The sequence below is a fragment of the Heptranchias perlo genome, chromosome 1 (genome assembly GCF_035084215.1).
Source record: "Heptranchias perlo isolate sHepPer1 chromosome 1, sHepPer1.hap1, whole genome shotgun sequence".
Taxonomy (NCBI): Eukaryota; Metazoa; Chordata; class Chondrichthyes; order Hexanchiformes; family Hexanchidae; genus Heptranchias; species Heptranchias perlo.
The window spans coordinates 1,163,728-1,181,363 of record NC_090325.1 but is presented as its reverse complement, the minus strand read 5'-3'; the positions used below and the strand labels follow the sequence as shown (position 1 = coordinate 1,181,363).

The 17,636-nt window shown below is 47.6% G+C and overlaps 1 protein-coding gene across 1 annotated transcript in view; it reads left to right on the top strand.

Moving 5' to 3' along the window:
• Window positions 1-17,636, top strand: part of LOC137308160 (probable carboxypeptidase X1) — a 105,967-nt gene that overhangs the window by 57,148 nt on the left and 31,183 nt on the right. The window contains exon 4 of the mRNA XM_067977056.1: window positions 4,627-4,725. Coding sequence (XP_067833157.1) covers window positions 4,627-4,725 — 99 coding nt within the window. The remainder of the gene's footprint in view (window positions 1-4,626; window positions 4,726-17,636) is intronic.

Here is a 17,636-nt window from a genome sequence, read left to right as displayed (position 1 = left end):
TTTATAGACTTCTATAAGATCACCCCTTAACCTCCTGCTCTCCAGGGAAAAAAGTCCCAGTCTGTCTAACCTCTCCCTGTAAGTCAAACCATCAAGTCCCGGTAGCATCATAGTAAATCTTTTCTGCACTCTTTCTAGTTTAATAATATCCTTTCTATAATAGGGTGACCAGAACTGTACACAGTATTCCAAGTGTGGCCTTACTAATGTCTTGTACAACTTCAACAAGACATCCCAACTCCTGCATTCAATGTTCTGACCAATGAAACCAAGCATGCCGAATGCCTTCTTCACCACCCTATCCACCTGTGACTCCACTTTCAAGGAGCTATGAACCTGTACTCCTAGATCTCTTTGTTCTATAACTCTCCCCAACGCCCTACCATTAACGGAGTAGGTCCTGGCCCGATTCGATCTACCAAAATGCATCACCTCACATTTATCTAAATTAAACTCCATCTGCCATTCATCGGCCCACTGGCCCAATTTATCAAGATCCCGTTGCAATTCTAGATAACCTTCTTCACTGTCCACAATGCCACCAATCTTGGTGTCATCTGCAAACTTACTAACCATGCCTCCTAAATTCTCATCCAAATCATTAATATAAATAACAAATAACAGCGGACCCAGCACCGATCCCTGAGGCACACCGCTGGACACAGGCATCCAGTTTGAACAACCACCCTCTGTCTTCTGTCGTCAAGCCAATTTTGTATCCAATTGGCTACCTCACCTTGGATCCCGTGAGATTTAACCTTATGTAACAACCTACCATGCGGTACCTTGTCAAATGCTTTGCTGAAGTCCATGTAGACCACGTCTACTGCACAGCCCTCATCTATCTTCTTGGTTACCCCTTCAAAAAACTCAATCAAATTCGTGAGACATGATTTTCCTCTCACAAAACCATGCTGACTGTTCCTAATTAGTCCCTGCCTCTCCAAATGCCTGTAGATCCTGTCCCTCAGAATACCCTCTAACAACTTACCCACTACAGATGTCAGGCTCACCGGTCTGTAGTTCCCAGGCTTTTCCCTGCCGCCCTTCTTAAACAAAGGCACAACATTTGCTACCCTCCAATCTTCAGGCACCTCACCTGTAGCGGTGGATGATTCAAATATCTCTGCTAGGGGACCCGCAATTTCCTCCCTAACCTCCCATAACGTCCTGGGATACATTTCATCAGGTCCCGGAGATTTATCTACCTTGATGCGCGTTAAGACTTCCAGCACCTCCCTCTCTGTAATATGTACACTCCTCAAGACATCATTATTTATTTCCCCAAGTTCCCTAACATCCATGCCTTTCTCAACCGTAAATATCGATGTGAAATATTCATTCAGGATCTCACCCATTTCTTGTGGTTCCGCACATAGATGACCTTGTTGATCCTTAAGAGAACATAAGAACATAAGAACATAAGAAATTGGAGCAGGAGTAGGCCAATCGGCCCCTCGAGCCTGCTCCGCCATTCAATAAGATCATGGCTGATCTGATCCCAACCACAAATCTAAAGAATACAAGAAGTCGGAGCAGGACCCGGCCACATAGCCCCTGGGCCCTCTCCGCCACCCACAGGGCATTGACCGATCCGAACTCAGCTTCATGTCCAATTTCCTGCCCGCTCCCCATAACCCCTAATTCCCTTTACTTCTAGGAAACTGTCTATTTCTGTTTTAAATTTATCTAATGATGTAGCTTCCACAGCTTCCTGGGGCAGCAATTTCCACAGACCTACCACCCTCTGAGTGAAGAAGTTTCTCCTCATCTCAGTTTTGAAAGAGCAGCCCCTTATTCTAAGATTATGCCCCCTAGTTCTAGTTTCACCCATCTTTGGGAACATCCTTACTGCATCCACCCGATCAAGACCCTTCACAATCTTATATGTTTCAATAAGATCGCCTCTCATTCTTCTGAACTCCAATGAGTAGAGTCCCAATCTACTCAACCTCTCCTCATATGTCCGCCCCCTCATCCCCGGGATTAACCGAGTGAACCTTCTTTGTACTGCCTCGAGAGCAAGTATGTCTTTTCTTAAGTATGGAGACCAAAACTGTATGTAGTATTCCAGGTGCGGTCTCACCAATACCTTATATAACTGCAGCAATACCTCCTTGTTTTTATATTCTATCCCCCCAGCAATAAAAGCCAACATTCCGTTGGCTTTCTTGATCACCTGCTGCACCTGCATACCAACTTTTTGATTTTCTTGCACTAGGACCCCCAGATCCCTTTGTACTGCACTACTTTCCAGTCTCTCGCCATTAAGAAAATAACTTGCTCTCTGATTTTTCCTGCCAAAGTGCATAACCTCACATTTTCCAATGTTATATTGCATCTGCCAAATCTCCGCCCACTCACCCAGCCTGTCTATATCCCCTTGCAGGTTTTTTATGTCCTCCTCACTCTCTACTTTCCCTCCCATCTTTGTATCATCTGCAAATTTTGATATGTTGCACTCGGTCCCCTCCTCCAAATCGTTAATATAGATTGTAAAGAGTTGGGGACCCAGCACCGACCCCTGTGGAACACCACTGGTTACTGGTTGCCAGTCCGAAAATGAACCATTTATCCCAACTCTCTGCTTCCTGTTCGATAACCAATCCTCCACCCATGCCAGAATATTACCCCCAATCCCGTGATTTTTTATCTTAAGTAATAATCTTTTATGTGGCACCTTGTCGAATGCCTTCTGGAAGTCTAAATACACTACGTCCACTGGTTCCCCTTTATCCACCCTATACGTTATATCCTCGAAGAACTCAAGCAAATTTGTCAGACATGACTTCCCCTTCATAAAGCCATGCTGACTTTGTCCTATTAAATTATAAGAACATAAGAACATAAGAAATTGGAGCAGGAGTAGGCCAATCGGCCCCTCGAGCCTGCTCCGCCATTCAATAAGATCATGGCTGATCTGATCCCAACCACAAATCTAAAGAACACAAGAAGTCGGAGCAGGACCCGGCCACATAGCCCCTGGGCCCTCTCCGCCACCCACAGGGCATTGACCGATCCGAACTCAGCTTCATGTCCAATTTCCTGCCCGCTCCCCATAACCCTTAATTCCCTTTACTTCTAGGAAACTGTCTATTTCTGTTTTAAATTTATCAAATGATGTAGCTTCCACAGCTTCCTGGGGCAGCAAATTCCACAGACCTACCACCCTCTGAGTGAAGAAGTTTCTCCTCATCTCAGTTTTGAAAGAGCAGCCCCTTATTCTAAGATTATGCCCCCTAGTTCTAGTTTCACCCATCTTTGGGAACATCCTTACTGCATCCACCCGATCAAGCCCCTTCATAATCTTATATGTTTCAATAAGATCGCCTCTCATTCTTCTGAACTCCAATGAGTAGAGTCCCAATCTACTCAACCTCTCCTCATATGTCCACCCCCTCATCCCCGGGATTAACCGAGTGAACCTTCTTTGTACTGCCTCGAGAGCAAGTATGTCTTTTCTTAAGTATGGAGACCAAAACTGTATGCAGTATTCCAGGTGCGGTCTCACCAATACCTTATATAACTGCAGCAATACCTCCCTGTTTTTATATTCTATCCCCCCAGCAATAAAAGCCAACATTCCGTTGGCTTTCTTGATCACCTGCTGCACCTGCATACCAACTTTTTGATTTTCTTGCACTCGGACCCCCAGATCCCTTTGTACTGCAGTACTTTCCAGTCTCTCGCCATTAAGAAAATAACTTGCTCTCTGATTTTTCCTGCCAAAGTGCATAACCTCACATTTTCCAATATTATATTGCATCTGCCAAATCTCCGCCCACTCACCCAGCCTGTCTATATCCCCTTGTAGGTTTTTTATGTCCTCCTCACTCTCTACTTTCCCTCCCATCTTTGTATCATCTGCAAATTTTGATATGTTGCACTCGGTCCCCTCCTCCAAATCGCTTATCTAAATGTTCCGTTACTGTCTCCTTAATAATAGACTCCAAAATTTTACCCACCACAGATGTTAAGCTAACTGGCCTATAATTTCCAGCCTTCTGCCTACTACCCTTTTTAAATAACGGTGTTACATTAGCAGTTTTCCAATCTGCCGGGACCTCTCCTGAGTCCAGGGAATTTTGGAAAACTATCACCAAAGCATCCACAATCCCTACTGCCACTTCCCTCAAGACCCTAGGATGGAAGCCATCAGGTCCAGGGGATTTATCCGCCTTGAGTCCCATTAATTTACTGAGTACCAATTCCTCAGTGATTTTAATCGTATTTAGCTCCTCCCCCCCCAGAGCCCCCTGTTTGTCCAGTGTTGGGATATTCTTAGTGTCCTCTACCGTAAAGACTGAAACAAAATATTTGTTCAGCATTTTTGCCATCTCCATGTTTCCCACCATTAATTTCCCGGTCTCATCCTCTAAGGGACCGACGTTTGCCTTAGCCACCCTTTTTCTTTTTATACAACTATAGAAACTCTTGCTCTCGGTCCCCGCGATGTGACGCTCTCGGTCCCCGCGATGTGACGCTCTCGGTCCCCGCGATGTGACGCTCTCGGTCCCCGCGATGTGACGCTCTCGGTCCCCGCGATGTGACGCTCTCGGTCCCCGCGATGTGACGCTCTCGGTCCCCGCGATGTGACGCTCTCGGTCTCTGTGACCTGTATTTCAGGCTGGAATCAGCGATGGTGATTTCTACGATGGTGCGTGGTGTTCTGGGCATCAGGACAGGAACCAATGGCTGCAGGTCGATGCCAGGAGATTGACAAAGGTCACCGGGGTCATCACCCAGGGCAGGAACTCCATCTGGTCGTGAGTAATGGCAGAAACTCTCCCTCCCTCACTCACTCTCTCTCTCTCCCTCTCTCACTCACTCTCTCTCTCTCCCTCTCGAACTCACTCTCTCTCTCCAACTCACTCTCTCCCTCTCTCACTCTCTCTCTCTCCCTCTCTCACTCACTCTCTCTCTCTCTCTCTCTAACTCACTCTCTCTCTCTCTCTCGAACTCACTCTCTCTCTCTAACTCACTCTCTCTCTCTAACTCACTCTCTCTCTCTAACTCACTCTCTCTCTCTCTCTAACTCACTCTCTCTCTCTAACTCACTCTCTCTCTCTCTAACTCACTCTCTCTCTCTCTAACTCACTCTCTCCCTCTCGAACTCACTCTCTCTCCTTCTCTCACTCACTCTCTCTCTCGAACTCACTCTCTCTCGAACTCACTCTCTCTCTCTCGAACTCACTCTCTCTCCCTCTCGAACTCACTCTCTCTCGAACTCACTCTCTCTCTAACTCACTCTCTCTCTCGAACTCACTCTCTCTCTCTCCAACTCACTCTCTCTCCCTCTCTAACTCTCTCTCCCTCTCTAACTCACTCTCTCTCTCTAACTCACTCTCTCTCTCTCTAATTCACTCTCTCTCCCTCTCTAACTCACTCTCCCTCTCTAACTCACTCTCTCTCTCAAACTCATTCTCTCTCCCTCTCGAACTCACTCTCTCCCTCTCTAACTCACTCTCTCTCTCTCACTCACTCTCTCCCTCTCTAACTCACTCTCTCTCTAACTCACTCTCTCTCTCTCTAACTCACTCTCTCTCTTTCTCTAACTCACTCTCTCCCTCTCTAACTCACTCTCTCTCTCTCTCTAACTCACTCTCTCCCTCTCTAACTCACTCTCTCTCTCTCTAACTCACTCTCTCCCTCTCTAACTCACTCTCTCTCTCTCTAACTCACTCTCTCTCTCTCTCTAACTCACTCTCTCCCTCTCTAACTCACTCTCTCTCTCTCTAACTCACTCTCTCTCTCTCTAACTCACTCTCTCTCTCTCTCTAACTCACTCTCTCTCTCTCTCTAACTCACTCTCTCTCTCTCTCTAACTCACTCTCGTTGAGGGTTCTATAACAAGGGGACATAGATTCAAGGTAAAAGGCGGGAGGTTTAGAGGGGATTTGAGAAAGAACTTTTTCACCCAGAGGGTGGTTGGAGTCTGGAACTCACTGCCTGAAAGGGTTGTGGAGGCAGGAACCCTCACAACATTCAAGAAGCATTTGGATGAGCACTTGAAATGCCATAGCATACAAGGCTACGGACCAAATGCTGGAATATGGGATTAGAGTAGACAGGGCTGATGGCCGGCGCGGACACGATGGGCCGAAGGGCCTCCATCCGTGCTGTATAACTCTCTGACTCTATGACTGTCTAACTCACTCTCTCTCTCGAACTCACTCTCTCTCTCCAACTCACACTCTCTCTCTCTAACTCACTCTCTCCCTCTCTAAGTCACTCTCTCTCCCTAACTCACTCTCTCTCTCGAACTCACTCTCTCTCTCCAACTCACACTCTCTCTCTCTAACTCACACTCCCTCTCTCCAACTCACACTCTCTCTCTCTAACTCACTCTCTCTCCCTAACTCACTCTCTCACTCTCAAACCCACTCTCTCTCTCGAACTCACTCTCTCTCTCCAACTCACACTCCCTCTCTCTAACTCACTCTCTCCCTCTCCAACTCACTCTCTCTCCCTCTCCAACTCACTCTCTCTCTCTCTCTCTCTAACTCTCTCTCTCTCTCTCGAACTCACTCTCTCTCTCTAACTCTCTCTCTCTCTCTCGAACTCACTCTCTCTCTCCAACTCACACTCCCTCTCTCTAACTCACTCTCTCTCTCTAACTCACTCACTCTCTCTCTCGAACTCACTCTCTCTCGAACTCACTCTCTCTCCCTCTCTAACTCACTCTCTCTCTCTCTCACTCACTCTCTCTCTCTCTCTAACTCTCTCTCTCCAACTCTCTCTCTCTCTCTAACTCACTCTCCCTCTCTAACTCACTCTCTCTCTCTCTAACTCACTCTCTCTCCCTCTCTAACTCTCTCTCTCTCTCTCTAACTCACTCTCTCTCTCTCTCTAACTCTCTCTCTCTAACTCTCTCTCTCTCTCTAACTCTCTCTCCCTCTCTAACTCACTCTCTCTCTCTCTAACTCACTCTCTCTCTCTCTCTAACTCTCTCTCTCTAACTCTCTCTCTCTCTCTAACTCTCTCTCCCTCTCTAACTCACTCTCTCTCTCTCTAACTCACTCTCTCTCCCTCTCTAACTCTCTCTCTCTCTGTCTCTCTCTCTCTCTCTGTCTCTCCCTCTCTAACTCACTCTCTCTCTCTCTCTAACTCACTCTCTCTCCCTCTCTAACTCTCTCTCTCTCTGTCTCTCTCTCTCGAACTCACTCTCTCCCTCTCTAACTCACTCACTCTCTCTCTCCAACTCACGCTCTCTCTCTCCAACTCACTCTCTCTCTCTCCAACTCACTCTCTCTCTCTCTCACTCACTCTCTCCCTCTCTAACTTTCTCTCTCTCTCTCTAACTCACTCTCTCTCTCTCGAACTCACTCTCTCCCTCTCTAACTCACTATCTCCCTCTCCAACTCACTCTCTCTCTCTCCAACTCACTCTCTCTCCCTCTCCAACTCACTCTCTCTCTCTCTCTCTAACTCTCTCTCTCTCTCTCGAACTCACTCTCTCTCTCTAACTCACTCTCTTCCTCTCGAACTCACTCTCTCTCTCTCTCTCTTACTCACTCTCTCTCTCTCTCTAACTCACTCTCTCTCTCTGTCTAACTCACTCTCTCTCTCTAACTCACTCACTCTCTCTCTAACTCACTCTCTCTCTCTCTCTTACTCACTCTCTCTCTCTCTCTAACTCACTCTCTCTCTCTGTCTAACTCACTCTCTCTCTCTAACTCACTCTCTCCCTCTCTAACTCACTCTCTCTCTCTAACTCACTCTCTCTCTCGAACTCACTCTCTCTCTCCAACTCTCTCTCCCTCTCTAACTCACTCTCTCTCTCTCTCTAACTCACTCTCTCTCTCTCTCTAACTCACTCTCTCTCGAACTCACTCTCTCTCTCCAACTCTCTCTCCCTCTCTAACTCACTCTCTCTCTCTCTCTTACTCACTCTCTCTCTCTCTCTAACTCACTCTCTCTCTCTGTCTAACTCACTCTCTCTCTCTAACTCACTCTCTCCCTCTCTAACTCACTCTCTCTCTCTAACTCACTCTCTCTCCAACTCACACTCTCTCTCCAACTCTCTCTCCCTCTCTAACTCACTCTCTCTCTCTCTCTAACTCACTCTCTCTCTCTCTCTCTAACTCACTCTCTCTCGAACTCACTCTCTCTCTCCAACTCACACTCTCTCCCTCTCTAACTCACTCTCTCCCTCTCTAACTCACTCTCTCTCTCTCTAACTCACTCTCTCCCTCTCTAACTCACTCTCTCCCTCTCTAACTCACTCTCTCTCTCTCGAACTCACTCTCTCTCTCTCGAACTCACTCTCTCTCTCTCGAACTCACTCTCTCTCTCTCGAACTCACTCTCTCTCTCTCGAACTCACTCTCTCTCCCTCTCTAACTCTCTCTCCCTCTCTAACTCTCTCTCCCTCTCTAACTCACTCTCTCTCTCTAACTCACTCTCTCTCTCTAACTCACTCTCTCTCTCTAACTCACTCTCTCTCTCTCTAACTCACTCTCTCTCCCTCTCTAACTCTCTCTCCCTCTCTAACTCACTCTCTCTCTCTAACTCACTCTCTCTCTCTCTCTAACTCTCTCTCTCTAACTCTCTCTCTCTCTAACTCTCTCTCCCTCTCTAACTCACTCTCTCTCTCTCTAACTCACTCTCTCTCTCTCTCTAACTCTCTCTCTCTAACTCTCTCTCTCTCTCTCTAACTCTCTCTCCCTCTCTAACTCACTCTCTCTCTCTCTAACTCACTCTCTCTCCCTCTCTAACTCTCTCTCTCTGTCTCTCTCTCTCTCTCTGTCTCTCCCTCTCTAACTCACTCTCTCTCTCTCTCTAACTCACTCTCTCTCCCTCTCTAACTCTCTCTCTCTCTGTCTCTCTCTCTCGAACTCACTCTCTCCCTCTCTAACTCACTCACTCTCTCTCTCCAACTCACGCTCTCTCTCTCCAACTCACTCTCTCTCTCTCCAACTCACTCTCTCTCTCTCTCACTCACTCTCTCCCTCTCTAACTTTCTCTCTCTCTCTCTAACTCACTCTCTCTCTCTCGAACTCACTCTCTCCCTCTCTAACTCACTATCTCCCTCTCCAACTCACTCTCTCTCTCTCCAACTCACTCTCTCTCCCTCTCCAACTCACTCTCTCTCTCTCTCTCTAACTCTCTCTCTCTCTCTCGAACTCACTCTCTCTCTCTAACTCACTCTCTTCCTCTCGAACTCACTCTCTCTCTCTCTCTCTTACTCACTCTCTCTCTCTCTCTAACTCACTCTCTCTCTCTGTCTAACTCACTCTCTCTCTCTAACTCACTCACTCTCTCTCTAACTCACTCTCTCTCTCTTACTCACTCTCTCTCTCTCTCTAACTCACTCTCTCTCTCTGTCTAACTCACTCTCTCTCTCGAACTCACTCTCTCCCTCTCTAACTCACTCTCTCTCTCTAACTCACTCTCTCTCTCGAACTCACTCTCTCTCTCCAACTCTCTCTCCCTCTCTAACTCACTCTCTCTCTCTCTCTAACTCACTCTCTCTCTCTCTCTAACTCACTCTCTCTCGAACTCACTCTCTCTCTCCAACTCTCTCTCCCTCTCTAACTCACTCTCTCTCTCTCTCTTACTCTCTCTCTCTCTCTAACTCACTCTCTCTCTCTGTCTAACTCACTCTCTCTCTCTAACTCACTCTCTCCCTCTCTAACTCACTCTCTCTCTCTAACTCACTCTCTCTCCAACTCACACTCTCTCTCCAACTCTCTCTCCCTCTCTAACTCACTCTCTCTCTCTCTCTAACTCACTCTCTCTCTCTCTCTAACTCACTCTCTCTCGAACTCACTCTCTCTCTCCAACTCACACTCTCTCCCTCTCTAACTCACTCTCTCCCTCTCTAACTCACTCTCTCTCTCTCTAACTCACTCTCTCCCTCTCTAACTCACTCTCTCCCTCTCTAACTCACTCTCTCTCTCTCGAACTCACTCTCTCTCTCTCGAACTCACTCTCTCTCTCTCGAACTCACTCTCTCTCTCTCGAACTCACTCTCTCTCCCTCTCTAACTCTCTCTCCCTCTCTAACTCACTCTCTCTCTCTAACTCACTCTCTCTCTCTAACTCACTCTCTCTCTCTCTAACTCACTCTCTCTCCCTCTCTAACTCTCTCTCCCTCTCTAACTCACTCTCTCTCTCTAACTCACTCTCTCTCTCTCCAACTCACTCTCTCTCTCCAACTCACTCTCTCTCTCTCCAACTCTCTCTCTCTCTAACTCACTCTCTCTCTCTCGAACTCACTCTCTCTCTCTCCAACTCACTCTCTCCCTCTCTAACTCACTCTCTCTCTCTCTAACTCACTCTCTCTCTCTCTAACTCACTCTCTCTCTCTAACTCACTCTCTCCCTCTCCAACTCACTCTCTCTCCCTCTCGAACTCACTCTCTCTCCCTCTCAAACTCACTCTCTCTCTAACTCACTCTCTCCCTCTCTAACTCACTCTCTCCCTCTCTAACTCACTCTCTCTCTCTTACTCACTCTCTCTCTCTCTAACTCACTCTCTCCCTCTCCAACTCACTCTCTCTCTCTCCAACTCACTCTCTCTCCCTCTCCAACTCACTCTCTCTCTCTCTCTCTAACTCTCTCTCTCTCTCTCGAACTCACTCTCTCTCTCTCTAACTCACTCTCTCCCTCTCTAACTCACTCTCTCTCTCTCTTACTCACTCTCTCTCTCTCTCTAACTCACTCTCTCTCTCTGTCTAACTCACTCTCTCTCTCTCTCTAACTCACTCTCTCCCTCTCTAACTCACTCTCTCTCTCTCTAACTCACTCTCTCTCTCGAACTCACTCTCTCTCTCCAACTCACACTCTCTCTCCAACTCTCTCTAACTCACTCTCTCTCTCACTCACTCTCTCTCTCTCTCGAACTCACTCTCTCTCGAACTCACTCTCTCTCTCCAACTCACACTCTCTCTCTCTCCAACTCACTCTCTCCCTCTCTAACTCACTCTCTCTCTCTCCAACTCACTCTCTCTCCCTCTCTAACTCACTCTCTCTCCCTCTCTAACTCACTCTCTCTCTAACTCTCTCTCTCTAACTCACTCTCTCTAACTCACTCTCTCTAACTCACTCTCTCTAACTCACTCTCTCTAACTCACTCTCTCTCTCTCTAACTCACTCTCTCTCTCTCTAACTCACTCTCTCTCTCTCCAACTCTCTCTCTCTCTAACTCACTCTCTCTCTCTCTAACTCACTCTCTCTCTCTCGAACTCACTCTCTCTCTCTCCAACTCACTCTCTCCCTCTCTAACTCACTCTCTCTCTCTCTAACTCACTCTCTCTCTCTCTAACTCACTCTCTCTCTCTAACTCACTCTCTCCCTCTCCAACTCACTCTCTCTCTCTCTCAAACTCACTCTCTCTCTCTCTCTAACACTCTCTCTCCCTCTCGAACTCACTCTCTCTCCCTCTCAAACTCACTCTCTCTCTAACTCACTCTCTCCCTCTCTAACTCACTCTCTCCCTCTCTAACTCACTCTCTCTCTCTTACTCACTCTCTCTCTCTCTAACTCACTCTCTCCCTCTCCAACTCACTCTCTCTCTCTCCAACTCACTCTCTCTCCCTCTCCAACTCACTCTCTCTCTCTCTCTCTAACTCTCTCTCTCTCTCTCTCGAACTCACTCTCTCTCTCTCTAACTCACTCTCTCCCTCTCTAACTCACTCTCTCTCGTCTCTTACTCACTCTCTCTCTCTCTCTAACTCACTCTCTCTCTCTGTCTAACTCACTCTCTCTCTCTCTCTAACTCACTCTCTCCCTCTCTAACTCACTCTCTCTCTCTCTAACTCACTCTCTCTCTCGAACTCACTCTCTCTCTCCAACTCACACTCTCTCTCCAACTCTCTCTAACTCACTCTCTCTCTCTAACTCACTCTCTCTCTCTCTCGAACTCACTCTCTCTCGAACTCACTCTCTCTCTCCAACTCACACTCTCTCTCTCTCCAACTCACTCTCTCCCTCTCTAACTCACTCTCTCTCTCCAACTCACTCTCTCTCCCTCTCTAACTCACTCTCTCTCCCTCTCTAACTCACTCTCTCTCTAACTCTCTCTCTCAAACTCACTCTCTCTAACTCACTCTCTCTAACTCACTCTCTCTAACTCACTCTCTCTAACTCACTCTCTCTCTCTCTAACTCACTCTCTCTCTCTCTAACTCACTCTCTCTCTCTCTCTAACTCACTCTCTCTCCCTCTCTAACTCACTCTCTCTCTCTAACTCTGTCTCTCTAACTCTCTCTCTCTCTAACTCACTCTCTCTCCCTCTCGAACTCACTCTCTCTCTAACTCTCTCTCTCTCTCTCTCTCTCTCTCGAACTCACTCTCTCCCTCTCTAACTCACTCTCTCCCTCTCTCTAACTCACTCTCTCCAACTCACGCTCTCTCTCTCCAACTCACTCTCTCTCTCTCTCTCTCCAACTCACTCTCTCTCTCTAACTCACTTTCTCTCTCTCTCACTCACTCTCTCCCTCTCTAACTCACTCTCTCCCTCTCTAACTCACTCTCTCTCTCTCGAACTCACTCTCTCCCTCTCTCTAACTCACTCTCTCTCTCTCTCTAACTCACTCTCTCACCCTCCAACTCACTCTCTCTCTCTCTCCAACTCACTCTCTCTCTCTCTAACTCACTCTCCCTCTCGAACTCACTCTCTCTCCCTCTCTAACTCACTCTCTCCCTCTCCAACTCACTCTCTCCCTCTCTAACTCACTCTCTCTCTCCCTCTCTAACTCACTCTCTCTCTCTCTCTCTCTCTCTAACTCTCTCTCTCTCGCGAACTCACTCTCTCCCTCTCTAACTCACTCACTCTCTCTCTCGAACTCACTCTCTCCCTCTCTAACTCACTCTCTCTCTCTCGAACTCACTCTCTCCCTCTCTAACTCACTCTCTCTCGCTCGAACTCACTCTCTCTCTCTCTCTAACTCACTCTCTCCCTCTCTAACTCACTCTCTCTCTCTCTAACTCACTCTCTCCCTCTCTAACTCACTCTCTCTCTAACTCACTCTCTCCTTCTCTAACTCACTCTCTCTCTCTCTAACTCACTCTCTCCTTCTCTAACTCACTCTCTCTCTCTCTAACTCACTCTCTCCCTCTGTAACTCACTCTCTCTCTCTCTAACTCACTCTCTCCCTCTCTAACTCACTCTCTCCCTCTGTAACTCACTCTCTCTCTCTCTAACTCACTCTCTCCCTCTCTAACTCACTCTCTCCCTCTCTCACTCTCTCTCTCTCCCTCTCTCACTCACTCTCTCTCTCCCCCTCTCTAACTCACTCTCTCTCTCTAACTCACTCTCTCCCTCTCGAACTCACTCTCTCTCTCTCTCTCTAACTCACACTCTCCCTCTCGAACTCACTCTCTCTCTCTCTCTCTAACTCACTCTCTCTCTCTCTCTCTCTCTAACTCACTCTCTCTCTCTCTCTCGAACTCACTCTCTCTCTCTAACTCACTCTCTCTCTCTAACTCACTCTCTCTCTCTCTAACTCACTCTCTCTCTCTCTAACTCACTCTCTCTCTCTCTAACTCACTCTCTCTCCTTCTCTCACTCTCTCTCTCTCTCGAACTCACTCTCTCTCTCTCGAACTCACTCTCTCTCCCTCTCGAACTCACTCTCTCTCCCTCTCGAACTCACTCTCTCTCGAACTCACTCTCTCTCTAACTCACTCTCTCTCTCTCTCTTGAACTCACTCTCTCTCTCTAACTCACTCTCTCTCTCTAACTCACTCTCTCTCTCTCTCTAACTCACTCTCTCTCTCTCTAACTCACTCTCTCTCTCTCTAACTCACTCTCTCTCTCTCGAACTCACTCTCTCTCCTTCTCTCACTCTCTCTCTCTCTCGAACTCACTCTCTCTCTCTCGAACTCACTCTCTCTCCCTCTCGAACTCACTCTCTCTCCCTCTCGAACTCACTCTCTCTCGAACTCACTCTCTCTCTAACTCACTCTCTCTCTCGAACTCACTCTCTCTCTCTCCAACTCACTCTCTCTCCCTCTCTCACTCTCTCTCCCTCTCTAACTCACTCTCTCTCTCTAACTCACTCTCTCTCTCTCTAATTCACTCTCTCTCCCTCTCTAACTCACTCTCTCTCTCTAACTCACTCTCTCTCTCTCTAATTCACTCTCTCTCCCTCTCTAACTCACTCTCCCTCTCTAACTCACTCTCTCTCTCAAACTCATTCTCTCTCCCTCTCGAACTCACTCTCTCCCTCTCTAACTCACTCTCTCTCTCTCACTCACTCTCTCCCTCTCTAACTCACTCTCTCTCTCTCTAACTCACTCTCTCTCTCTCTAACTCACTCTCTCTCTCTCTCTAACTCACTCTCTCTCTCTCTCTCTAACTCACTCTCGTTGAGGGTTCTATAACAAGGGGACATAGATTCAAGGTAAAAGGCGGGAGGTTTAGAGGGGATTTGAGAAAGAACTTTTTCACCCAGAGGGTGGTTGGAGTCTGGAACTCACTGCCTGAAAGGGTTGTGGAGGCAGGAACCCTCACAACATTCAAGAAGCATTTGGATGAGCACTTGAAATGCCATAGCATACAAGGCTACGGACCAAATGCTGGAATATGGGATTAGAGTAGACAGGGCTGATGGCCGGCGCGGACACGATGGGCCGAAGGGCCTCGATCCGTGCTGTATAACTCTATGACTCTATGACTGTCTAACTCACTCTCTCTCTCGAACTCACTCTCTCTCTCCAACTCACACTCTCTCTCTCTAACTCACTCTCTCCCTCTCTAAGTCACTCTCTCTCCCTAACTCACTCTCTCACTCTCAAACCCACTCTCTCTCTCGAACTCACTCTCTCTCTCCAACTCACACTCCCTCTCTCTAACTCACTCTCTCCCTCTCCAACTCACTCTCTCTCTCTCTCTCCCTCTCTAACTCACTCTCTCCAACTCACTCTCTCTAACTCACTCTCTCTCTCTCTAACTCACTCTCTCTCTCTCTAACTCACTCTCTCTCTCTCTAACTCACTCTCTCTCTCTCTAACTCACTCTCTCTCTCTCTCTAACTCACTCTCTCTCGAACTCACTCTCTCTCTCCAACTCACACTCTCTCTCTCTCCAACTCACTCTCACCCTCTCTAACTCACTCTCTCTCTCTCAAACTCACTCTCTCTCCCTCTCTAACTCACTCTCTCTCCCTCTCTAACTCACTCTCTCTCTAACTCTCTCTCTCTAACTCACTCTCTCTAACTCACTCTCTCTAACTCACTCTCTCTAACTCACTCTCTCTAACTCACTCTCTCTAACTCACTCTCTCTCTCTCTAACTCACTCTCTCTCTCTCTAACTCACTCTCTCTCTCTCTAACTCACTCTCTCTCCCTCTCTAACTCACTCTCTCTCTCTCTAACTCACTCTCTCTCTCTCTAACTCACTCTCTCCCTCTCTAACTCACTCTCTCTCTCTCTAACTCACTCTCTCTCTCTCTCTAACTCACTCTCTCCCTCTCTAACTCACTCTCTCTCTCTCTAACTCACTCTCTCCCTCTCTAACTCACTCTCTCTCTAACTCACTCTCTCCTTCTCTAACTCACTCTCTCTCTCTCTAACTCACTCTCTCCTTCTCTAACTCACTCTCTCTCTCTCTAACTCACTCTCTCCCTCTGTAACTCACTCTCTCTCTCTCTAACTCACACTCTCTCTCTCTAACTCACTCTCTCCCTCTCTCACTCACTCTCTCTCCCTCTCTAACTCACTCTCTCCCTCTCTAACTCACTCTCTCCCTCTGTAACTCACTCTCTCTCTCTCTAACTCACTCTCTCCCTCTCTAACTCACTCTCTCCCTCTCTCACTCTCTCTCTCTCCCTCTCTCACTCACTCTCTCTCTCTCCCTCTCTAACTCACTCTCTCTCTCTAACTCACTCTCTCCCTCTCGAACTCACTCTCTCTCTATCTCTCTAACTCACACTCTCCCTCTCGAACTCACTCTCTCTCTCTCTCTCTAACTCACTCTCTCTCTCTCTCTCTCTCTAACTCACTCTCTCTCTCTCTCTCGAACTCACTCTCTCTCTCTAACTCACTCTCTCTCTCTAACTCACTCTCTCTCTCTCTCTAACTCACTCTCTCTCTCTCTAACTCACTCTCTCTCTAACTCACTCTCTCTCTCTCTCTAACTCACTCTCTCTCCTTCTCTCACTCACTCTCTCTCTAACTCTCTCTCTCTCTAACTCACTCTCTCTCCCTCTCGAACTCACTCTCTCTCTAACTCTCTCTCTCTCTCTCTCTCTCTCGAACTCACTCTCTCCCTCTCTAACTCACTCTCTCCCTCTCTCTAACTCACTCTCTCCAACTCACGCTCTCTCTCTCCAACTCACTCTCTCTCTCTCTCCAACTCACTCTCTCTCTCTCTCTAACTCACTCTCTCTCTCTCTCACTCACTCTCTCCCTCTCTAACTCACTCTCTCCCTCTCTAACTCACTCTCTCTCTCTCGAACTCACTCTCTCTCTCTCGAACTCACTCTCTCCCTCTCTCTAACTCACTCTCTCTCTCTCTCTAACTCACTCTCTCACCCTCCAACTCACTCTCTCTCTCTCTCCAACTCACTCTCTCTCTCTCTAACTCACTCTCCCTCTCGAACTCACTCTCTCTCCCTCTCTAACTCACTCTCTCCCTCTCTAACTCACTCTCTCTCTCGAACTCACTCTCTCTCTCCAACTCACTCTCTCCCTCTCTAACTCACTCTCTCTCTCTCCCTCTCTAACTCACTCTCTCTCTCTCTCTCTCTAACTCTCTCTCTCTCGCGAACTCACTCTCTCCCTCTCTAACTCACTCTCTCTCTCTCTCTCGAACTCACTCTCTCCCTCTCTAACTCACTCTCTCTCTCTCGAACTCACTCTCTCCCTCTCTAACTCACTCTCTCTCTCTCTAACTCACTCTCTCTCTCTCTCTAACTCACTCTCTCCCTCTCTAACTCACTCTCTCTCTCTCTAACTCACTCTCTCCCTCTCTAACTCACTCTCTCTCTAACTCACTCTCTCCTTCTCTAACTCACTCTCTCTCTCTCTAACTCACTCTCTCCTTCTCTAACTCACTCTCTCTCTCTCTAACTCACTCTCTCCCTCTGTAACTCACTCTCTCTCTCTCTAACTCACACTCTCTCTCTCTAACTCACTCTCTCCCTCTCTCACTCACTCTCTCTCCCTCTCTAACTCACTCTCTCCCTCTCTAACTCACTCTCTCCCTCTGTAACTCACTCTCTCTCTCTCTAACTCACTCTCTCCCTCTCTAACTCACTCTCTCCCTCTCTCACTCTCTCTCTCTCCCTCTCTCACTCACTCTCTCTCTCTCCCTCTCTAACTCACTCTCTCTCTCTAACTCACTCTCTCCCTCTCGAACTCACTCTCTCTCTCTCTCTCTAACTCACACTCTCCCTCTCGAACTCACTCTCTCTCTCTCTCTCTAACTCACTCTCTCTCTCTCTCTCTCTCTCTCTAACTCACTCTCTCTCTCATCACTCTCCTCTCTCTCTCTCTCTAACTCTCTCTCTCTCTAACTCACTCTCTCTCTCTCTCTAACTCACTCTCTCTCTCTAACTCACTCTCTCTCTCTAACTCACTCTCTCTCTCTCTAACTCACTCTCTTCCTTCTCTCACTCACTCTCTCTCCTTCTCTCACTCACTCTCTCTCTCGAACTCACTCTCTCTCTCTCGAACTCACTCTCTCTCTCTA